The 19,417-nt window shown below is 49.8% G+C and overlaps 1 protein-coding gene across 2 annotated transcripts in view; it reads left to right on the forward strand.

The window, feature by feature from the left end:
• The window catches only part of Elk3 (ETS transcription factor ELK3), a 55,760-nt gene extending 37,003 nt beyond the window's left edge, over window positions 1-18,757 (forward strand). Inside the window, exons 3-6 of one of the 2 annotated variants that reach the window (XR_007592405.1) lie at window positions 7,396-7,739; window positions 8,063-8,193; window positions 13,054-13,176; window positions 17,964-18,757. Coding sequence is in view for 1 of the 2 variants with exons in the window: in XM_050145729.1 (XP_050001686.1) it covers window positions 7,396-8,193; window positions 13,054-13,176; window positions 17,964-18,062 (1,020 nt within the window). In the remaining variant the exon portion in view is untranslated. Of the gene's footprint in view, window positions 1-7,395; window positions 8,194-13,053; window positions 13,177-17,963 lie in introns of both variants that reach the window. The other variant, XM_050145729.1, reaches the window with a different exon arrangement.
• The last annotated feature ends 660 nt before the right edge of the window (window positions 18,758-19,417 follow it).

Below are 19,417 nucleotides of genomic sequence, written 5' to 3' on the forward strand. Positions count from 1 at the left end.
GTGCGAGGCTCCTTCACAGGCGTTAGAGTGAGGTGCCTGCCAGCTAAGGAATTCTGGTTGGCCCGCAGCAGATTAACAGAACACTGTGTCCTAATGGCCACTGTAGGCCAAGCAGAATTTAGCTGTGTGCAGTCATGTTTACAGTCATGTTTCAAGGACTCTGAGAGCAAGGCCCTGACACGTACGAGCCTCTAAAAGCAAACCCATGAGCTGTTTTCCCTCCCTGTTTAAGGTTGACAAACTGAGGTCTATGGAAGTTGAATGATGATCCCAGGCAATATTAAGTAGAGAGGCTGGGATTTGAACCCAGGTCTGGCTAGGCTACTGTTATTTCAGGTAATGTTTGCTTCATCAAGGCTGACCCTAACTATGCAAACCGCTGGTCATGAAGCCACACCGAGCCGTGTGTAGTGGACGTTGATGGCTAGGCAGGGATGGCTTTGCTGGGTCCCAGAACCTCATGCCAGGGTATCTTATGGAAAAGTACCTCGATGCCCCAGGGATGGGCAGAAGCAGTTCTGTTTGTGGTGATGAGAGGGAGCCTCCCCCACAGGGAGGCAGAAGGAGCTTTTCTTCAGCAAGGACCTTGCTTCTGTACCAAGGAGCCCATTCCTAGGCCCCTGCCAGCAAACCCTGCTCTTCACCATTAGTAGCAGCTGCCTTCTGGAAGTGGGCGTGGTTGCTGAGCAGAAACGTCTCAGGCCTAGCTGTGACTACAGCCTGGTTTAGACTTCAGGGACAGTTACAAGCCACGTGACTTGGGCTCCATGTCAATTTGATAAGAAACATACTAAATATATATCATGTAAAAAATGCAGACTGAAAAAGATTATAATCAGTTACTTTATAGTATCCATTTTTAAGACTTAATTTCTTTCTCCTATAAACACACATGCATATTTATGTGCACACACATACATATTAACATTACTTCACTGAAATGATGGAACATCCATCCCATGGGGACTGTAATTTTTCACTTAAGTAATATGTAAAGACATAAGGAAGGTGTCAACATTGTGGCTCTCTGAAACAGCGACATGATACACTCAGTGGTGGCCCCAATATTTAATTCATCTCTCTATGGTGGAAAACTGGATCAAACCGCCCTCTCCACAGACCAGCAGTGACTCTCGACTTCTTCATCTCTAAGGCAGCCGGGGCGAGCGCACCTTGTAAGGTGGCTGCGTTCATGGCAGGCGATGGCCTGTGTGTGCTCTTTACTCCTCTATCCTTTACCCTTCTTCCCCGCAGCTCATTCCACATCTACTGTGGGAATGTGTCTGTGTCCCCAGAGATCCATCATCCTGTGTCTGCCGGCACTCAAGCTCTGGTTCCCGATGCCAGGGACCTCAGTGAGAGACCCCCCCCCCCAAGATCAGCAGCCTCTAGTGACCTCCTATTGGAGCCACAGCCACTGTTAAGAGGCCAGGCTGTGCCTCCTTGTCTGGCAACACATTTCCTGCTTCAAGAGGCATCCAGAGTAGTTGGCATCTTCGGGGTGTCTGGTTCTTGTCTGCACCTCCTCCTAGGACCTGACGTGCGGTGTCTCTGCCATAGGCTGCCATCCCTGTTTGTGTGAATCCCGAGATTCATCAATTCAGAGGTGGCTTCCCGATGGCCACTGCACTCCCCCCGAACCCCCCCCCAGAACTAATTGGATCATTTGAGGTTTTCTTCATGGTGAATGTCAAATGATGACTGCATTCAGCATGATATACCACACACCTCTTTCTTTCTGCATCCAACTAAATAAAACAACATCATGTTCCCCTGCTTGGTTGAGGTGTATAAACCAGATGCAATCGGGCTGCTGAGTCGTGGGCCGTGGAACCCAGAGCTGTGGATAGAGCGTGTAGAATATACACAGCCTACTAGGAGGTTCGATTTGACTATTAACCTGTCATCCGGGCTAAGAGCAGGCAGCGTTAATAGATTAGTATTGGCTAAAGGGGAGTGGGAAATAAGGATGATAAAGCTAATGCTGATAAATATTTTGGGCTTTTATTGGGTATTTAGATGAATGGGACCATCCCATTCTACAGCTGAGGATGTCAGATCATGTGACTGGAAAGAGACTGGGTGGCATTTAAACTGAATCCAAGCAGCAGCCTTGAAGTAGTATCAAGTGGATATTTATGGGAAAGGTCCTCCTACTTTGTCTCCTTTTCCGGCTGTGTTCCCAGCACGAGGCTGAGAGAAGTCCCAGCTGGCGTAGGAAGTTTCTGTACAACTTTTCCTCCTGCCTGTGTGAGCTGCTGACATTTCTCGGGGCTGAATAGAGGGCAGGGAAGTGGCAAGGTCGGAGGGCAAGAGGCTGCAATCCCAGGGAACCCTCAGAGGATGCAGCGAAAGTTAAGGGAGCTGGGCCAGGAAGAATGATGAAAACCCCATTGAGAAAACGGGTTGGAGAACAAGTCTGAACACATGGAAGCCTGACCCATTACTTTAGATCAAGATTGAGGTGCCAGACCTGCAACGCATGTACCACACAGACGGGGTGCGCACAGACGTGGTGCACACAGGGCGGAAAGGGCCCTGTAAGAGCCGGAAGTTGGAAAAGATTGCTGCAAAAGTGTCTTCGGGATATGGCTGGTGCCCTCAAGAGCTCACTGCAGCTCTTGACTGATCCACCAGCATTTCCGCATGAAAGAGAAAAGAATCACGGGGCCCCACCCCTCCCTAAGGGTCGGTTGAGTTGCCACTAGTCGGGGAAATGGGTCACTGTTTTCAGTACTTAGCCGCTGGTATGTTGCCCATGCCCCAATAACAAACTCACACCCTATTTCATACAGACAGCCCTGTTAGACTCAGTAGATCACACACACACACACACACACACACACACACACACACACACACACACACCATGAGAGAGTGGGAGAAGGGTTTCAACAGGGAGAGGAGGGGAGATGACAGGGTAACAGGGAGAGACTAAAGTCATCATATACATGCGTGAAACTGTGAGGCAAAGCACACATAGACATCTGTATGTCTGAGACATGCATGAAATGATCAGTGGCCTCTGGCTTCATGCGAGGGTCCTTGTTCTCTATAGTTCAATTCATATGCTACACAAATGCTTAATGAGCTTATCTGAATATTATCCTAACGTAACTAGGAAGGTAATTCCATCCCAGAAGTATCTCTATGTGTATACACAAATAATAGATAGTATGTATGTATATGCACATATATTTAAGTCATAAAAGTTTGGGAAGAGTCTCATCTGTCCACTATGCTTAGACATGATTTTGAGAATCCGGCAGATACAGAACGGAGAGGATTTGAAAAGGTGTGTCTGTACTGACCGTGTATCCACGTCTCTCTTTGTCAATATTCGGTATACTGACCCTGTACGTGACATTAACATTGAGTTAAGAGACAGAAGGAATATGGAGATAGTTTGAAGTTTGGGGGGCTGCACAGACTTTCTGTGCAACCTGCGTCACCTTCTGTAAGAGACCTGAGCAGCTGTAGTGTCCAGAGGCTACCCCCCACCCCCATATACACACACAGACAGTGAGGTAGGAGCTGGCAGTTTTTAGGGTTATTTACACAGCCCCGTCCTCTTCAAAGGGAGAAGGCTGTGTTTGCACCCCCACATTTAAGCACGGTTATGGACACACATGCTCTTGTAGGTGAGCCTGTGGTCTGTCAGGGTTTGCAGGCCGTGATGGGGATATGGAGGTCAGCTTGTTGGGGAGGAAGTGAGCTGGCATTCTGTGCCTTTACCTGTCAAAATGCCCACACTTCAGGTTCCTACCCCTTGGAAATGACAGCATGGTGTAGCAGTAGGGACATTTCCAAGCCCAGACGTCATTTTCCGGGTATCGCTGTTGCTGTTGTGTGTCGGCTGCAGGGGATTCCTGCTTCCCTTTCTCTGAAGTTGGCCTTGGCCTTGCTGCCTGAGACTCACCAGACAGGGCCTGGCCGTGAGTCACATTCCGCATTTCATGGGAGATTATTCGGTGGCTTATTCCCCGCATAGAAAGGAGGCAGATGTACGCAACTGTGTCTTTGAAACCACAGAAAGTCCCTTGGCTCAACTAGACACACACTGGCCGTTTGTCGGGTTGCTAGGCAACAGGGGGTAACAAATGCTACCCCCAGTGTGAGTCTGGTATGGAAGGGGTGAGAAGCAGGCGTCTTCAGAATATCTTCACCGCTTACCATAAGAGCCCTACCCAAGGGCTGATCTGCTTCGGCTGACGTAAGTCACCTTCTATTCTGGCCAAGCGCTCAGGAGCCAGATGTTTCCAAGTACGAGTGTCTGACAGCGTGTAATTTATAGTCTGTGAGCCCCCTCAGTTTCCTCATCTGTCCTGTGGGGTAATGCTCTTACAGAAGACGAGCTTCGAGGTCTTAGGGCGGTGCCCTGCAAATGCATGCTCGGCAAACCCTAGCTGCTATCATTGCCTGCCCTGTTTTCCCAGCCGACTTGGTAGGATGTGTTTTTTGGCAACAGTGGTGAGGTCTGCAAACATTCAAGGTCCCTGATTCCTGGGATCTGCCCTGGAAGAAAAGGAAGAGCTCTTCTTTAGCTGCTGCCCCAGCCCACTGTGGCTACCTGCTTGCTTTTCCTTGCTAGTTTCTGTCAGAGAAGTTGAGCCCCTGACAGACTGGGACGCATCTCTGATGCATGGATTCTGCCCTTCCTTCCCCATCCTTGCCTGGCTTCATCCTCAGCCTTCCCTGAAAACCTAGACAACAAAGACCCTAAGAGATAAACTTTTAAAAAGATTTTTATTTATGTCTGTGTGATTATATGCCGCATGTGCGGGTGTCCGATGAGGTCAGAAAAAGGCATCAGATCCCCTGGAGTTGGAGTTACAGGTGGTTGTGAGCTATCCAATGTGGGTGCTAGCAACCTAACTCAGGTCTTCCAAAAGAACAACTGTGCCCTCAGCCATTGAGTAATCTCTTGAGACCCCCCCAAAAAGTCATTTTCATCCCATCATAGCCCTTAATTATTTGCTGACTTACTCATGGATAATGATTTCTCTGGTTCAATAATTAAAATATTTACATTTTTAAAAGTTAGGTTGTGAGATTCGTCAGTTGAAGTTAAGAGTTCCTCGGTGTCCCTTCTGTGTAATTATTTAGGCTCAATAAATTCGCTCAATTTAGATGAATATGCAAAGTGGCCGAGAAGAGTTTTCTCCCAAAGAGGAAGGTATTAGGCGCTATAAATAAAATAAAATGTAATACATATAACATACACAGTAGCAGTATTAGAAGAGGAAGCTTCACACTGCACACGCCTTTATGATGGGAATGACCTGGGTCAGGCAGACCCAGGACTCCCTCCCCTATCTCATCTTTTCCCAGGGGGAGCTGTTTCTCCTGGCATGGTCTCTATCCCAGCCTGGCGCTGTTCTCAATAGAGATGCCCCCACCCCCAAGCAGCTGGCAGAACCTTCCTGATCCCCCATTCCTCTGAAGATTTGCCATCATAGGGTGTGTGGAAGTGGAGTCAGCTAGAGTCATGGGATTTGGGGGTCGGTGAGTTGCAGGCCAGAGCCCTAGCACACCGGCCATGGGACCATTCAACTTTGACACTCATCTGGCCTGTCCCTTGGCAAGGGCACACCTGTGTGCTGTGTGGGCAAGGTCTCCCTCTGGGGCTCATGTGTTAGGGATTTCCTGTACAGGGGGGACCTTGCCCCCAGGGAAGTTCTCCTTGAACATCTCGGTGACTGGCAAATGGGCCCTTTTTCCCTGTTGTTGAAAGGGTGAAGAAAATGGAACAAGGTACGAGGTAGCAGGCCAAAAGCTAACGTGCTCATACCTAGGCCAAGGAGGGTCAGCACGCATGGAGATACCTCCATCGGGGGATATTGTGCCTATATAGCCCCTGGGTGAAAATGTGGACAGGCACTGGCTTTAGCGCCAGGAGAGCCTGGCAGTCTGGGGCTGTGGCTCCATCCCCATACTCGCTTGTCTTGGCAGGGGAAGGGTGCTACCTTCCTCCCTCCACGTGGGCTGCTGTGGGATTTAGACACCAGATGGCTGGACTGGTGATACACTCATCAATAAAGTCTTCCTCAGATGGTTTATTTCGCAAGGTTGAGGAGGAAGGGTTTCTAAGGAAACCTTCAGGGTCCTTTCCCCATAGGATAGTGCTGGCTTTCTGAGCCAGAGGGAAGCCATCTTTTTCTCCCAGGAGTACCTAGGACTTAGAGTCAACCACAGGGTAGGCAAGACCTGCGGCAAGTGTTTGCCAGACCACCATGGAACTGGGTAGGCTCTTCGGGACCGCTCTCCTGGCTCCAATAGCCTCCCATATAGAATCTGCTTTCTCACGGGCTGAGAAAACTTTTGCCTTGACAGTGGTTTTCATCTTTCATTTACATCCTAACATTAGAGGAACGGGGCCCTAACTGAAGAGCCAGACGGAGACACTGGCAACTAAGAACATGAAACAAATGCCATAAATATCCAAGCAGGCAGTTTCTTCCCCTCCAGCGGCTTTCTTGCCAGAAACGGCTGCCCGACTGGAGAAAATGTTGGGTTGCCGGGTAGCGCTAATGTGCGATTCTCCAATGCTCTGCAGCAGAATCCTTCCCTGCTATTATTTTCATTGTGCTCTCTGGCTCCCAGCTGCAGGTAAGGAAGTGCTTTCCTGGGGTGGAGGGAGCCCACCCTTGCTGTATGAGTCACTGCAGCCCTGGGAGTTTATTTCCCAGTTCTCAGAACCTTTGGTTTTCGCGTGTGTCTGTGGCGTGCACGCATGCCTGGGCATACATGGTATGTGGGTGCGTGCACATACAAGTGTGTGTAGACACAGAGTTGACCTCAGATGTCTTCTTTGGTTATTCCCCTATTCTACCTAGTGAGGCAGGAAGTCTTGCTGAACGTGGAGCTCATGGATTCGGCAGCTTGAGCTAGAAAGCCTCTGTATCCAAGTGCTGGCTGGCCACCGCACCTGGCCAGCTTTCTCGTGGGTGCAGAGGGCCTGAAATCCAGCCCCCGTGCTGGCCGCTTATTCACCGGGCCGTTTTTCCCTCCCCCAGCTCTCTTTCCCGACTGTAAAACAAGAATGGCAAAACCTGCTTGTAGGATTACTGTGCCAGTTCCGTGAGCTAAGGCGTGAGTCATCTCAGCCACACGATAAGTGCTAACTCAGTGGTAGCTTTCGCTATTGCAATATGATCACAAACAATGGGAGAACCATTGCCAAAGACCAGAGAGCGCATATTCCTGGGCAGCGGGACCAGGGTGCAAAAGCGTGAGCCTTCGGGCTCTGACATCATTCTTTTTAGCCCCCACCCCCCCCACCCCTGTGGATATTGGAAATATTTCGGCCCTTGTGCCCTCATTTCATCATTCCAGGGCATCCTCCTTCCGCGTCTCAGGCTCACCCATTTCAAATGTCCGCTTTTGTATTCGCAGAACATTATCAAGAAGGTGATCGGGCAGAAGTTTGTGTACAAGTTCGTCTCTTTCCCGGACATCCTCAAAATGGATCCCCACGCGGTGGAGATCAGCCGGGAGAGCCTCCTGCTGCAGGACAGCGACTGTAAGGTGTCCCCCGAAGGCCGCGAAGTCCACAAGCAGGGCTTGTCTGCCCTGAAGAGCACAAGCCGTAATGAGTACATCCACTCGGGCCTGTACTCTTCCTTCACCATCAACTCCCTGCAGAACCCTCCTGAGGCCTTCAAGGCCATCAAGACAGAGAAACTGGAGGAGCCCTGTGACGACAGCCCCCCTGTGGAAGAAGTCAGGACTGTGATCAGGTTTGTGACCAATAAAACCGACAAGCACATCACCAGACCCGTGGTGTCCCTGCCTTCCACCTCCGAGGCCGCGGCGGCGGCATCCGCTTTCCTGGCCTCGTCTGTCTCAGCCAAGATCTCCTCTTTAATGTTGCCAAATGCGGCCAGCGTGTCGTCTGCGTCACCCTCCTCATCTCGGTCCCCGTCCCTGTCCCCCAACTCACCCCTCCCTTCCGAACACAGAAGCCTCTTCCTCGAGGCGGCCTGCCATGACTCGGATTCTCTGGAACCCTTAAATCTGTCATCGGGCTCCAAAACCAAGTCTCCATCTCTTCCCCCAAAAGGCAAAAAACCCAAAGGCTTGGAAATCTCCGCACCTCAACTGTTGCTCTCGGGCACCGACATCGGCTCCATCGCTCTCAACAGCCCAGCCCTCCCCTCAGGATCCCTCACTCCGGCCTTCTTCACCGCACAGGTAAACGCTATTCCTGTGGTCCTAGTGGAAAGAAGGAAGAGCCACCCCCATAGTCCTCAAGAATTATCCCTTGGCCAGTGTCCCAAAGGCACTGAGTATACTGAGAGGCACCCACAAGAAAAGGCTTGGTATCCTGGCAACAGAGGGACCTTGGCTCCTTGTGACCCAGAGTAACCTCAGATGGATCATGCCCGTAGGCTGTGAGGGTGGGGAGATCTCTGGGGACATTTGCACTTTTGGGGGCTTTTCGGGCCTTAGGGAGTTTTGGTGATGTAATTTTCGGGAGGCACTCAGAAGTGTCCTGAAGAGAGAAGTCTGTGTTCACAGATAGCAGTGTGGAACTGCGTGTGTCGTGCTCACCTTTAACAAGAAGCGCAAGGGTCATGCGCAGCAGGAAAGTCCCCACCAAAAGCAGGGGTTCTGAGGGAAACTCAGGTCCCACCATGAGGAGAGGAGAGCAAACTCAGAATGTACAACAAGTCTAAGCTGCTCTGAGCCCCTGGAGAAGATGGCCTTTTTCTTTCTTCCCCTGTAAAAATGTCACAGTGGTGTCTGGTTCAGCTGCAGGACAGACAGAAAAGAAGCTGTCCCAGGCCAAATCAGATGCATGTTAGTGGCAAAGGTTAGCAGCATTGGCTTAGATCCTACGTCTGCCTCCCCAGCTTCCTAGACATGGGACGGGGCAGCTGCTCTCTGAGTGGCGCTGTATAGTGATGGTACATTGGGATGGTGGCCATGCTACCCTAGCTAGCCAGCCAGCTCCGACTAACTGGCAGGCATTATCGTCCTGGAGCTTTGTGCCTCCACGTGGGGTCACGCTGTAGGTGGGCCAGAAGTCTGGGCTCTGCCTCTGTCGTTGCCATAGCTGTCTTTGCTGGCCCCAGCGGTAGATACTGAATTCTTTGCATGTGCCAGACATTCGGCACACACCATGCCTTTTGCCATCCAGGTCATAGCAGGCCCCCGGTGTGGGTATTTTTCATTGTGACTGCCTGGCTGAGGTGACCGGGGTACAGAGGTGAAATACCTTGACTTGGTCCCATAGCTGTAAGTAGGAGGGATAAATTTGGACCTATTTTGTCTGCATCCAGCATCCACCCTGCAGCTAGACACCCTCTGCCATCCCACGGGGGAGAGTGGGGAGGGAACCAGCTGTTTCGCCCTGACAGCAGACCATGGTTTCTGCAGACCAGATGCCAACACCTCTCTGCTACTTTGCTTCGCAGGGCTTCCCCTTCCCAGAGGTGACATGGCAGCTTATTTTTGTGAAGTGGCAGTCATAGCCCTCCTTACTGAGGAGAGGCCCCAGGACTCTGATAGGTTGGAATGGGCACAAGCATTCCAAAATTAGCATTCCCTAACAAAGCCAGGCTGCCTGGCAACACGTAAGAAACTGCCTCTGAAGTAGCAGCTCAGGCAAGCCTCGGGTCTGAGGCACCAGGTGGACAGTTTGGCTTTAGTGTTTAAGACCGCAACGCTTAGAGTGGTTGACAGCCAGGCCAGGTCACGTCCAGTTTCAGTGTCTGTGTTCTCCATTGCCACGCACCGCACCCCCGTGTCTGCGCTCTGTGCTCTGGCACCCAGTTAGTGAGCTTCGGGCATGGGAGCTGGAGGTTAAAATACACAGACACACACAGACAGAGAGACAGCGACACGGGTCATCCTTGAATTCCCCAAGAATGCCCCCTTTATTGTGTTCAGGGGCAGATTATATAGAGATAGCCACGCCCCAGACAAACCCACCAGAAACCACTCTCCTGCCATCAGGAACTCCTGAAGGTCTCATGCTCAGAGCAGCTGTAGGCACTCAGATTAGGGGAGAACAAGTTGTTTACAAGAAATCCAGGATCTGGGGTCTCACTGCTCCCAACACTCCATGACTATTTCGGGGGGGAAATTGCCCAGGCGTCTACTGTGGCTTTGGTCCTAGCTACTGTGAACTTAGTGGGGTGGACCTCTCAGAGGGGTTGAGGGTGGCAGAGCTGGGGTGAGGAGCCAAGGGACCTTGAGCTGAGCTAGGGACTCTAGCATGTGGACAAAGAGATAGAGGACTCTGGTCTAGAACCTGGAGAGAATGCTTCGGGAAGCCAGGCTTCTCTGACAGAGGTGTGCCTCAGGCGTCTGGGAGTCAAGCTGAGAGGTCTCTATTTTCATTGAGTGAGTGTCAGTTTGGAAGGAGGCTGCTTGGGAACAGAGTGGAGCCTCAGGACCTAAATGCCACCAGATACTCCTTTATGTTCCTAGAGTGTGGGCCTTGCTCCTCATGTGTGGCTGTGGGTCTCCTTGGCAAAGGTGGCACTTTTGATGGGCACAGGGAGATGGGTAGGAAAGGCTGAAGGATGCAGGGCAGACAGAGAGCCATGGACCAGGACATGCAGGTGCAACCCATCCAGACGGGACCAGCTTCTGTAGTTAAAGGTCACGTGCTTAAGGTCTTGAGGAGACCCAGTATGGAGTGGCGTTGAAAGGGGAGGAAAAGAAAGGCGACCCTTGTGGGAACCCCTTTTTCCTTGTAAATGAACGCCCGTTGGATTTGGAGTCTCTGTCACATGGGTCAGGAATGCCTACGGCCATTGGTTAAGACGGGCATTCCCAGGTGGAGGGAGGTTGGTTGGTCCAAGAGTAGCGGTGTTTATGACAGATTGGTCCCAGGTGGAGGGAAAGAAGCAGCGTGGGTTCTGCTTGTAGTTTTACCCCCCCCCCCCGCCCTACCACCCCCGCCCTCCGCCCCACTCTCTCTGGCAGGCGCTTGCCCTCCTGGAGGGCAGGCGGACACACACAGGAGGCTCTGCCATGTCCTGAGATAACCCAGGCAAGGCTCTTGAGGAAGTTCCCCTCCAAGCTACCAAGTAGTTCTTTTAAGGCCACAGAATCTCCAGGGAGAACAGCAATCAGAGGAGTGAATGAAGTCATTTCACAATGCTTATTTGCATACATTAGAGAAGACATTTCAACTGTATTGCCACGAGGCGCAGAAGGGATTCTAAGTACATCCTGTATTCCTTGGTAACCAATGTGCACAAACACCCAAACCCAGAGGGGAATGTAAATTCTAGGCCACGGGAACAGAAAACCCCCATTTTACATACTGCCCAGAGGCATGAGCCTGTGGTCTTGGCTGCGGAAAAAGGTAGCTGTCCTTTAGGGCTTAGAAGATTGTGAAGACTCTGAGAAGTCTTCTCTGAGGCTAAACCGACAGGCCCTTATGTTGGGTATTAAATGTTAACGTGACACATTGTGGTTCGAGCCTAGCTCCGGTGTATCACGTAAATATTAGCTCTCGGGTCACCTGAGTCTGTGGACTGGAGCCCAACACGCCTGCACAGAAGGTTTCACAGAAGCTTTTGTAAGCAGTTGAGAATCCTCCCATGAATAAAGTCCGTTCAATGGGTACGCCAGGTACACGTTATACTTATTACTGAGGCACTAGTAAAATATTCAAAAATATTAAGGCTTAGCATGACTCGTGTTTCTCAGGCTTGACATTTCTGGTATTGGTTTATATATATGTACACACACACACACACACACACACACACACACACACATATATGGAGAGAGAGAGAGAGTGTTTGAGATGGGTTATATTATCTTCCCAGCAACCCGGCAATAACAGCATGCATTTTTGTCCTTCCCATTTGACAGACTGAGGTCCAGAGAGGCCAGGCTGCTTGTCTTAGGTCGTTAAGCTAGTGAGCAGAGGCTCTGACATGGGAGCCCCAACAGAGCTCATTTTAACTGTGAGCCAGCTGGCCTAGCACGCTTGTGGAAATGCCTGCGACCAGCAAAGAAAGCCAAGCGCTGGTTCAAAACACGCAGGCCATTCCGTATGCAGAAGGGAATGCCATGGCACCAAAGACTCGGATAATTTAGGTTAAATCTGCTCACCCTTCAGCGCTTCAGCTGGAAGCCCACTGGGCGTTCGTCTCTACCCCGCTGAACAGAGCGAACCTTTCACTTTAGGTTTGAGCGCGAATGTGCTTGATAATTGCTGAGGCTGCTGGGGCCGGTTCTAGGAAAAAAACAACACGGTAGCATCCAGCATGATGCAATCTGAAATGCTGGCGCCTTCGCTGGGTGCTCACACAAAGAATCTTATTGAGGGGCTCCTTCTGGTCACCAGAGGTGCAGACACCCCGGGCCGAGGAGCTTGCCTCTGCAGAGAATAAAAGCTGTGCACATTTTCCTGGCTTGGGCAGGTTGTTTCTCCTGCCCTTTAGCTGGCTTGTGGGCAAGGACTCCTGCTGAGGGTGGGCGAGCAAATGCCAGTCCTGTCACTTCTAAGAAAGGCTCGGCTCTGGCTCTCCAAGGCCCGCTTTCCATTGCCAGGGCCGTGAATTCCTCCCAGCCCCAAGTCCAGGGTGAAGTCTGCAGAACCAGCCCAGCGGTTCCCAACAAGCTGCTACGGACCACGCTAATAGAATTTCAGTTATTAAAGGGCTGAGGAGGCTGTAACGCACGTGTGTGTGCCCGTGGAGGTAACAGGCGTCTGCTGTGGCCCAATAGTTTGATAAGAAACGAGGCCCCCTCCCGGGGTGCTATTTTGTACACTTCTTTGTTTAGTGGGAGCGGGGAAAGGGTTGAAGGAGCTCTTCTGGCCAGCTGCTGCAAACCTGCCTTTTCCACTAGAACGTTTAGGCAGAGTGACTTGCCTAAGACTTGTGGACAAAACTAGTATAAGAAAAATGATAACGGCTCCTAGCCGTGCAAATGTAACCCGAAGTTGCCCAGTTTCCCAGAGATGGCAAGGTTTGGTTCATTGTCCATGGCTAGTGCACCTATCTGGTTACCCGGCTACTCTTGTCACGGCTGGCGTGAGGTGAAGCCCTATCAAGACCTGCCTGTTGCCTTGTCTTCTAGACACCAAATGGCCTGCTGCTGACCCCGAGTCCGCTGCTCTCCGGCATACACTTCTGGAGCAGCCTTAGCCCCGTCGCGCCGCTGAGTCCTGCCAGGCTGCAAGGGCCAAACACACTTTTCCAGGTAAGAGTTTGGAACCAGCTTTGCAATGTGGGCCAGCCACGGCTTTTCTCTAAATTCCACACATGCTTGGTTACTTATGTTCAGTCTCCAGCCGGGCTATGGTGGTGGCACACGCCTTTAATCCCAACACTTGGGTGGCAGAGGCAGGCGGATCTCTGTGAGTTCGAGGCCAGCCTGGTCTTACAAGAGCTAGTTCCAGGACAGGCGCCAGAGTTATACAGAGAAACCCTGAACCCAAAAGAAAAAACCAAAAGAAAAAAAAAGTTTCCAAGGGGACTTCTTAAGGCCTGGGCTGCAGGGCCTGTTAGAAGCAGACATTTTCACTGAGGCAGAGAAGGGATGCGCTCATGTCAGGAACCCAGGCATGGCTTCTTCAAGTTTCTGGATATTTGCATATGACCAGAAACACTGGAAATATGCTGCAGAAATTATTTAAAAATTTAAAAAATAGTTTCTATACAAAGCTCAATATGATGCCAACTCGCCAGTATATCCATATCAGAATACATTTTAAAAGTAAAAAACAGTGAACAGTTTTTCCCAAACTGGAGCAGAGGACACCTGCATCAGGTTCTAATTTTGTAATAAGATATACGCAGCGAACGGTTAAAGAATAATGAAGACCTCCCTGAGATAGGTGAACACATACATTATTCATGCAGGCGGCTCTGGAATCTTCCAGGACTCTCATTCACTATCAGGGTGGAGGTCAGTATTTCCTCTGGGTCCCAAAGGGAGCTGCTCACCAACCCAAGGTGTTACTCCTTTGAGTATGTGAATTCAGGCAGGGGCAGGAATGACGCAGAGGCGGACAGAGTGCCAGCTCCTTGTTCCCCTAACTCTAGCTTGCTTCCCCTGCCCTAGTATGGCTCACGCCAAACTGACTGTGGCTCCTTGCTCCCATTGCCTTTAGCATGTGATATTATGACTGCCTATGGACCTGGCCAACTGCCAGAGAGTGGGCCCCCAGAGGACGGGAACCCTATTCTGGTCACTGTGTATCCCCCCCAGGATCTAGCACATGCGTGGACCGGTGCACCGATGCCAGGCATTACTGATAACCCCTGACAAGACGCCAAAGCACAAATGTCAGTAAAGGGTGTCAGGCGCTCAAGTCCCTCCTCTCAGTTGGTCGTTTTGCTTACCAAGGTTACTGTTTGCTGAGCACCCCTCTGCAGGCACACATGGATACACAACAGGATTTAGGGTCTAGTGGGAAGAATGGGCGGGCCACTGAGGTTTTGATTGCTATCGTGCATCTCTGGTTTCCTAGCGGGCTTGGAGTAGGGTGTCATGAGGTGAGTATTCCCTGGAGTAACCGGGTTTCCTTTCCTCCCCGGCCCCCCACTTCCATCACAGCTCAGTTCCGGTCAGGCGCAGGGAATATGGTGATTGTTGGAATTTTCACCTGAAGTGGTAAATTCTAGTGGAAGTGGCGTGACTACAGGTCCTTGGGCGTGGACTGCTATGACTAGAGACGCTAACATGGGCTTTTGTAGAGATCAGTAACTACTGGAATCTACCGAATGAGCAGCTTCTCATTTCCACCACTGTTGGGAGTTCTGCCATCCGATTGGTGCGTGACTTGGCGACCTCCTTAGGAAAGTCACAAGGAGCTAATGGAATTCTGTCTCTATTCCAGGATTCCCAGTCGACTGATAGCCTGGACCTCTGGGAGCAGGGAGCTACCCACACCCCACACCCAGAGGTTCTGTGACGTCAGCGTGCGCCTAGTCACATGGCTAGTGTATCATCAAAGGTGCTAGGCCCACTCCAGGACCTCAGATTCATGAGATCTTGGACGGGGTCTGATAAAACATTTTATTCACGTTTCTAACGGTGCTCTAGTGCAGGAACCGTATTTTGAGGACTGTTGCGGACTAGGGATCCTAATTTACACTTCAGATTCTGCAGATTCCTGCACATAAAGGCCATCTTCAAAAAAACTTCAATTTTAATTCCACCAAAACAAACCTGTTTTCACCCCAAGAGCCACTCAAAAACCAACTGGGAAGGTTGGAAGAGGGCTACAACTTAGCTTGGATGGCTGACAGGTTGCATGGCCTGAGGTTCCTAAGTTATGGCTGGATCGATGAGATCACAGGAAATAACTCTGTCCCTTTAAAAATATTATTACTCTTCTCATCAGAAGAGCAATGGAGTGTGGTCAAAGTTAGAGGTGGCTGTTTTAAAAATGATAAAACAAAAACCATGCTAAGAGGAATGAGACCTCCAACTAAAAATAAGAGACATAAAAATGGATTTCTCAGAATTCAGATTACTATAGTGCCCCTTCAAAATTAATAAAAATAATGAACCTCATTTACATACACTGGTCATTCGTGAAGGAAAAACACAGTCTACAGCATGTTTTACGCAGAGTGGGCAAGTTTTCTGTGTGATTTATGGAAAAGCAAATTAGAAACCCACAGGGAAGGACTTAATGGGGCTGAGGCATTCCTGCACAGAGGATCCCACGAGACAAGTATTCATCTGCTTGTCTATCTTAGAGGGAAAGGGACTGGACAGGGTCAGACACCGTAGCTCTGGCTAGCCTGGAACTCACTTTGTAGCCCAGGCTGGCCTTAAACTCATAGCGATCCTCCTGCCTCGGCATCTGGAATAGTTGGGATTACAAGTGTGCACAAGCATGTTTAGACCAAGATCAGAGCAGATGTGGCAGAATTCCAGCCAAGAAGGGAGAAGAGGCATGTTTTCTAGCTGCAATGTCCCTAGTGGAGAGAGAGGTTCCAAAGCCATGGCTGAGTGAGAATCAAGAGCCTGATCTACAAATACAGTGCAAGTCAGTCTGGCTGGTCAGGTGATCAAATTTGGACTGCAAGAAGGTGTAGCAACAAGGACGTCGAAGGTCACACGATAATAATGTGCGGAGGAGCGCTGGTTCCAGCTGCGCCTGCCTTCCTAATCGGGCCTCTCACAGACTCAGAGCCCCAAAGAGCAGGTTCTGTGAAGCTTTGGAATCAGACATCTGAAAGTGGGTGTTGCTGTCAAGTTCAGGGAAGGGACCGGAGAAAAGGGGGGGCGGTTTCTGGGGAATGCTGTAATTGAAGAAAGGGCTGTGGTGTCCGAAAAAACAATAAACATGCTAGGAAAAACAAACAAACAGAAAAACAAGCCAGTCAAGAGAAGTATGACAACTGTGTACATATACAGGAATTTCTAGCGTGCTGAAAAAGCTAAAACTAGATGATGCCTTTACATCACCTGTCAGGCTGGGTACCAAAAGGAGAAAAGATGCAACTGTTCTTAAGGCCAGTTCTGCTGTCCACCTGAAGCCACCGTGTGAGCGGTGACAAGGACACGGACCTTGGCTTAGACGGTCTAAAGTGCATTCAGATAGATCTAGAAGGCGGCTGAAACCAAGTCCCACAAAATGTAAAGATCCCAAAGCTGCAGGAGAGACAGGAAGCCTTGCATATACCGGTCACCATTAAAATAGGAGCTGGGCAGTTTAGTGTAGCTGGAGATAAGACTTGGCTTTGCCTATGAGCTATGACCTTTAGCTAATTGGAACCCGGCTGAGTTGTTTCTCTCGTTTATGATGTGAGGCTAAGAAAGTTTACTTTCCATCCCTAGCCGCCCAACGAGATGGCAGCCCTTGGGAAGAAGGCACTGGATGTGTTACCGAAATAGTTTGAAAATGAAAAAGGAAAAGGATTTGCTCATTCTTCAAGTATTTATTGGACTCCTAACATGTGCCAGGCTCCATAGTTTGATATTGAGTGCTGAAGTTTAATATTTAACTTTCCTGGACTAAAGAGGGATTAGGCTCGAACAGCACCTGGTAGATCAGCTGGCCACACTTCACCTTTGGCAGCGCAGAGCCCCAGCCGTGAGCAGTCACACACTCAAGAGATGCTTTTGCTTTCTCCTTCATTAGGATTGCGGCGGAGGGATCTGTCCGCGTCATGAAGTCAGACCATAATGCTTCCATTCTACCCCTCCCCACTCTAGTTACCAACAACGCGGAGGTCTCACTGTGTCCGTCTGCGGCTGTGTCCTAATGCCTTGCTCTGTAGTCAGTGAGAGTACGGTCCGCATCTCCAGGATCAAGACAGTCTTTCCTTTACAAAAAGTTTCATTTTCGTTTTAACCATGTGTTTCTGTGCCTGCGTGCCCCCAGATCGCTGGCTCTGACATTAGTTTTGAGCCATGTGATGTGGGTGCTGGAGCCAAGTTCAGGCCCTCTGTTACGAGAGTAGTCAGGGGAGTCGGGGATGGGGATGTATAGCACATTCCTATCCAAACAATTAATTAAATAAATAAATNAGAGAGAGAGAGAGAGAGAGAGAGAGAGAGAGAGAGAGAGAGAGAGAGAGAGCGAGCGCAGTCAGCATTGTTAACTGCTGAGCTATCTGTCTGGCTCCCTGGTCCTCATTTTAAACAGGCACTGATGGCCGATTTTGCCATGCTGTGGCAAACGGACAGCAGATTTCAGACTTGGAGATCGCTGACTCACGTGTAAGGAATCCTGGTTTCCAGTCTCACCCCCTTGGTATGTGAAGCAGATCAGCGTGCTATACATTTTAGAACCTTTAAGACAGTAGTGGAATGTGCCGTCAGCAATGTGTAAAGTCCATCTGAGGACCTCAGGGGCATTTCCTGGGCCTCACGCGGTTGCTCTAGGTAACCTTTGTAGAACAGATGGGCAGCCAGCTCCCAGCGCTGGGTGCTGAGAACTACCTCCATTGGTGTCTATGCAGGAAAGGAATGCAAGCTCCCCAAGGAAACCGCCACAATTACTGAATGTCTCTTGTCCCTTACAGTTCCCTACACTGCTCAATGGTCACATGCCGGTGCCGCTCCCCAGTTTGGACAGAGCTCCGTCCCCGGTACTGCTTTCTTCCAGCTCTCAGAAGTCATGATGACCACAGGAATCCTGACTGTCAGCGTTGTCGTCACCGTCACAGCCACCGCCGCTGTCGGCAGCAACTAGGCACTCAAAACTCATGAAGCCAGTTTGTCCCCATGGGCTAGTTTACCTGTGCCATGAGCAGGACATTGTGGAACCCTGTTAATTTGGCTTGCACTTTTCATAACACGGATAATCTAGATGTATGTAAGCATTTTAAAAAACCAATTTTATATATTCAGCTCTATATGAAAGTGTTTTGCATTAAGTGGATTTTAATGTTTTTGTTTTTCTATCCTTTGAGCTCTGAAGTGTTGAACACTGACAGTGGAGAACCTTTCTTAATGTTTTCTATGTAACTAATAAGGATGTGAAGCTGTTTATCCCCTTAATTCTGCATACGCTGAACTCTGCTTGTAATACACGATATAACCAGCTGTGCCTTCCTTTTGCATTTAGTTTTATGTACATGATTTGTATATCTCTAGTATTAAGAGAAAATGTTTGAAGGACAATACAGCATCAAACAGCTCTCGGAAGAATGTTATTCTCACAGGTAGAGAACATGAACGCCTGCTCCTACCACTGTAAGAACTGCCTTAGGACCTCTCTTGAACTGAAATTCAGTATATGTAATGTCCTAGTAATGTTTTTATAAGAATGAACGAAGCCATATTTAGACAATAAACGTTCTTTTAAAGAACATGTTCCAAAGTGCACTTTTTAAAAGATGAACTTTTGAGTGGGCCAGCCGCTGAGCCAACTACAGCGGCCTCTCTACTCTGGGATGCTGAAACTCCATTGAGCCCACACCAGCAGATCTCTTAAAGGGACGCCCCAGGTTTACGTATCCTTACCCCTGCTCTCCTGAGATCCTCTACCACAACCGTCTGGTATCGTTATCACTGCTAGGAGTTAGGCTTTCTTTAGAGTGACCTGACAACTAATATTTGAAAATCAAATGTTTCAGGGCTGAGGGTGTAGCTCAGTAGGGTGTGTGTCTAGCGTGTGCTGAGGCTCTGGGTACAAGCCCCAGGAAAGGGGGCGGGAACCAAGCCAAGAATTAGCCGTGCTCACAGACGGTGATGAACGCAAACCACAGAGAAATGACTGAATTACACCAGGTGTCTATCTTCCTGTATGTAGAGACAGTTTTGGATAAAGGGAACAAAGCGTACGACACAGAACTGGAGGAACTCAAGGCCGTGCTAGAGGGGAGCATCTGGGATGCGCACTTTGTGTATCTAATTGATGCTGAGAATAAAGCAGTCTGATAGGAGAAAACTCTTCAGGAGCCTGACTACGGAAGTGCCTGTGCGCCCGTTGGATGCTCTGTGGTTTGGAAAGCGTCACGTGCAGTGGGCCAGG

The sequence above is a fragment of the Alexandromys fortis genome, unplaced genomic scaffold (genome assembly GCF_014885135.2).
Source record: "Alexandromys fortis isolate MF-2015 unplaced genomic scaffold, M_Fortis_MF-2015_v1.1 scaffold_50, whole genome shotgun sequence".
Lineage (NCBI taxonomy): Eukaryota > Metazoa > Chordata > Mammalia > Rodentia > Cricetidae > Alexandromys > Alexandromys fortis.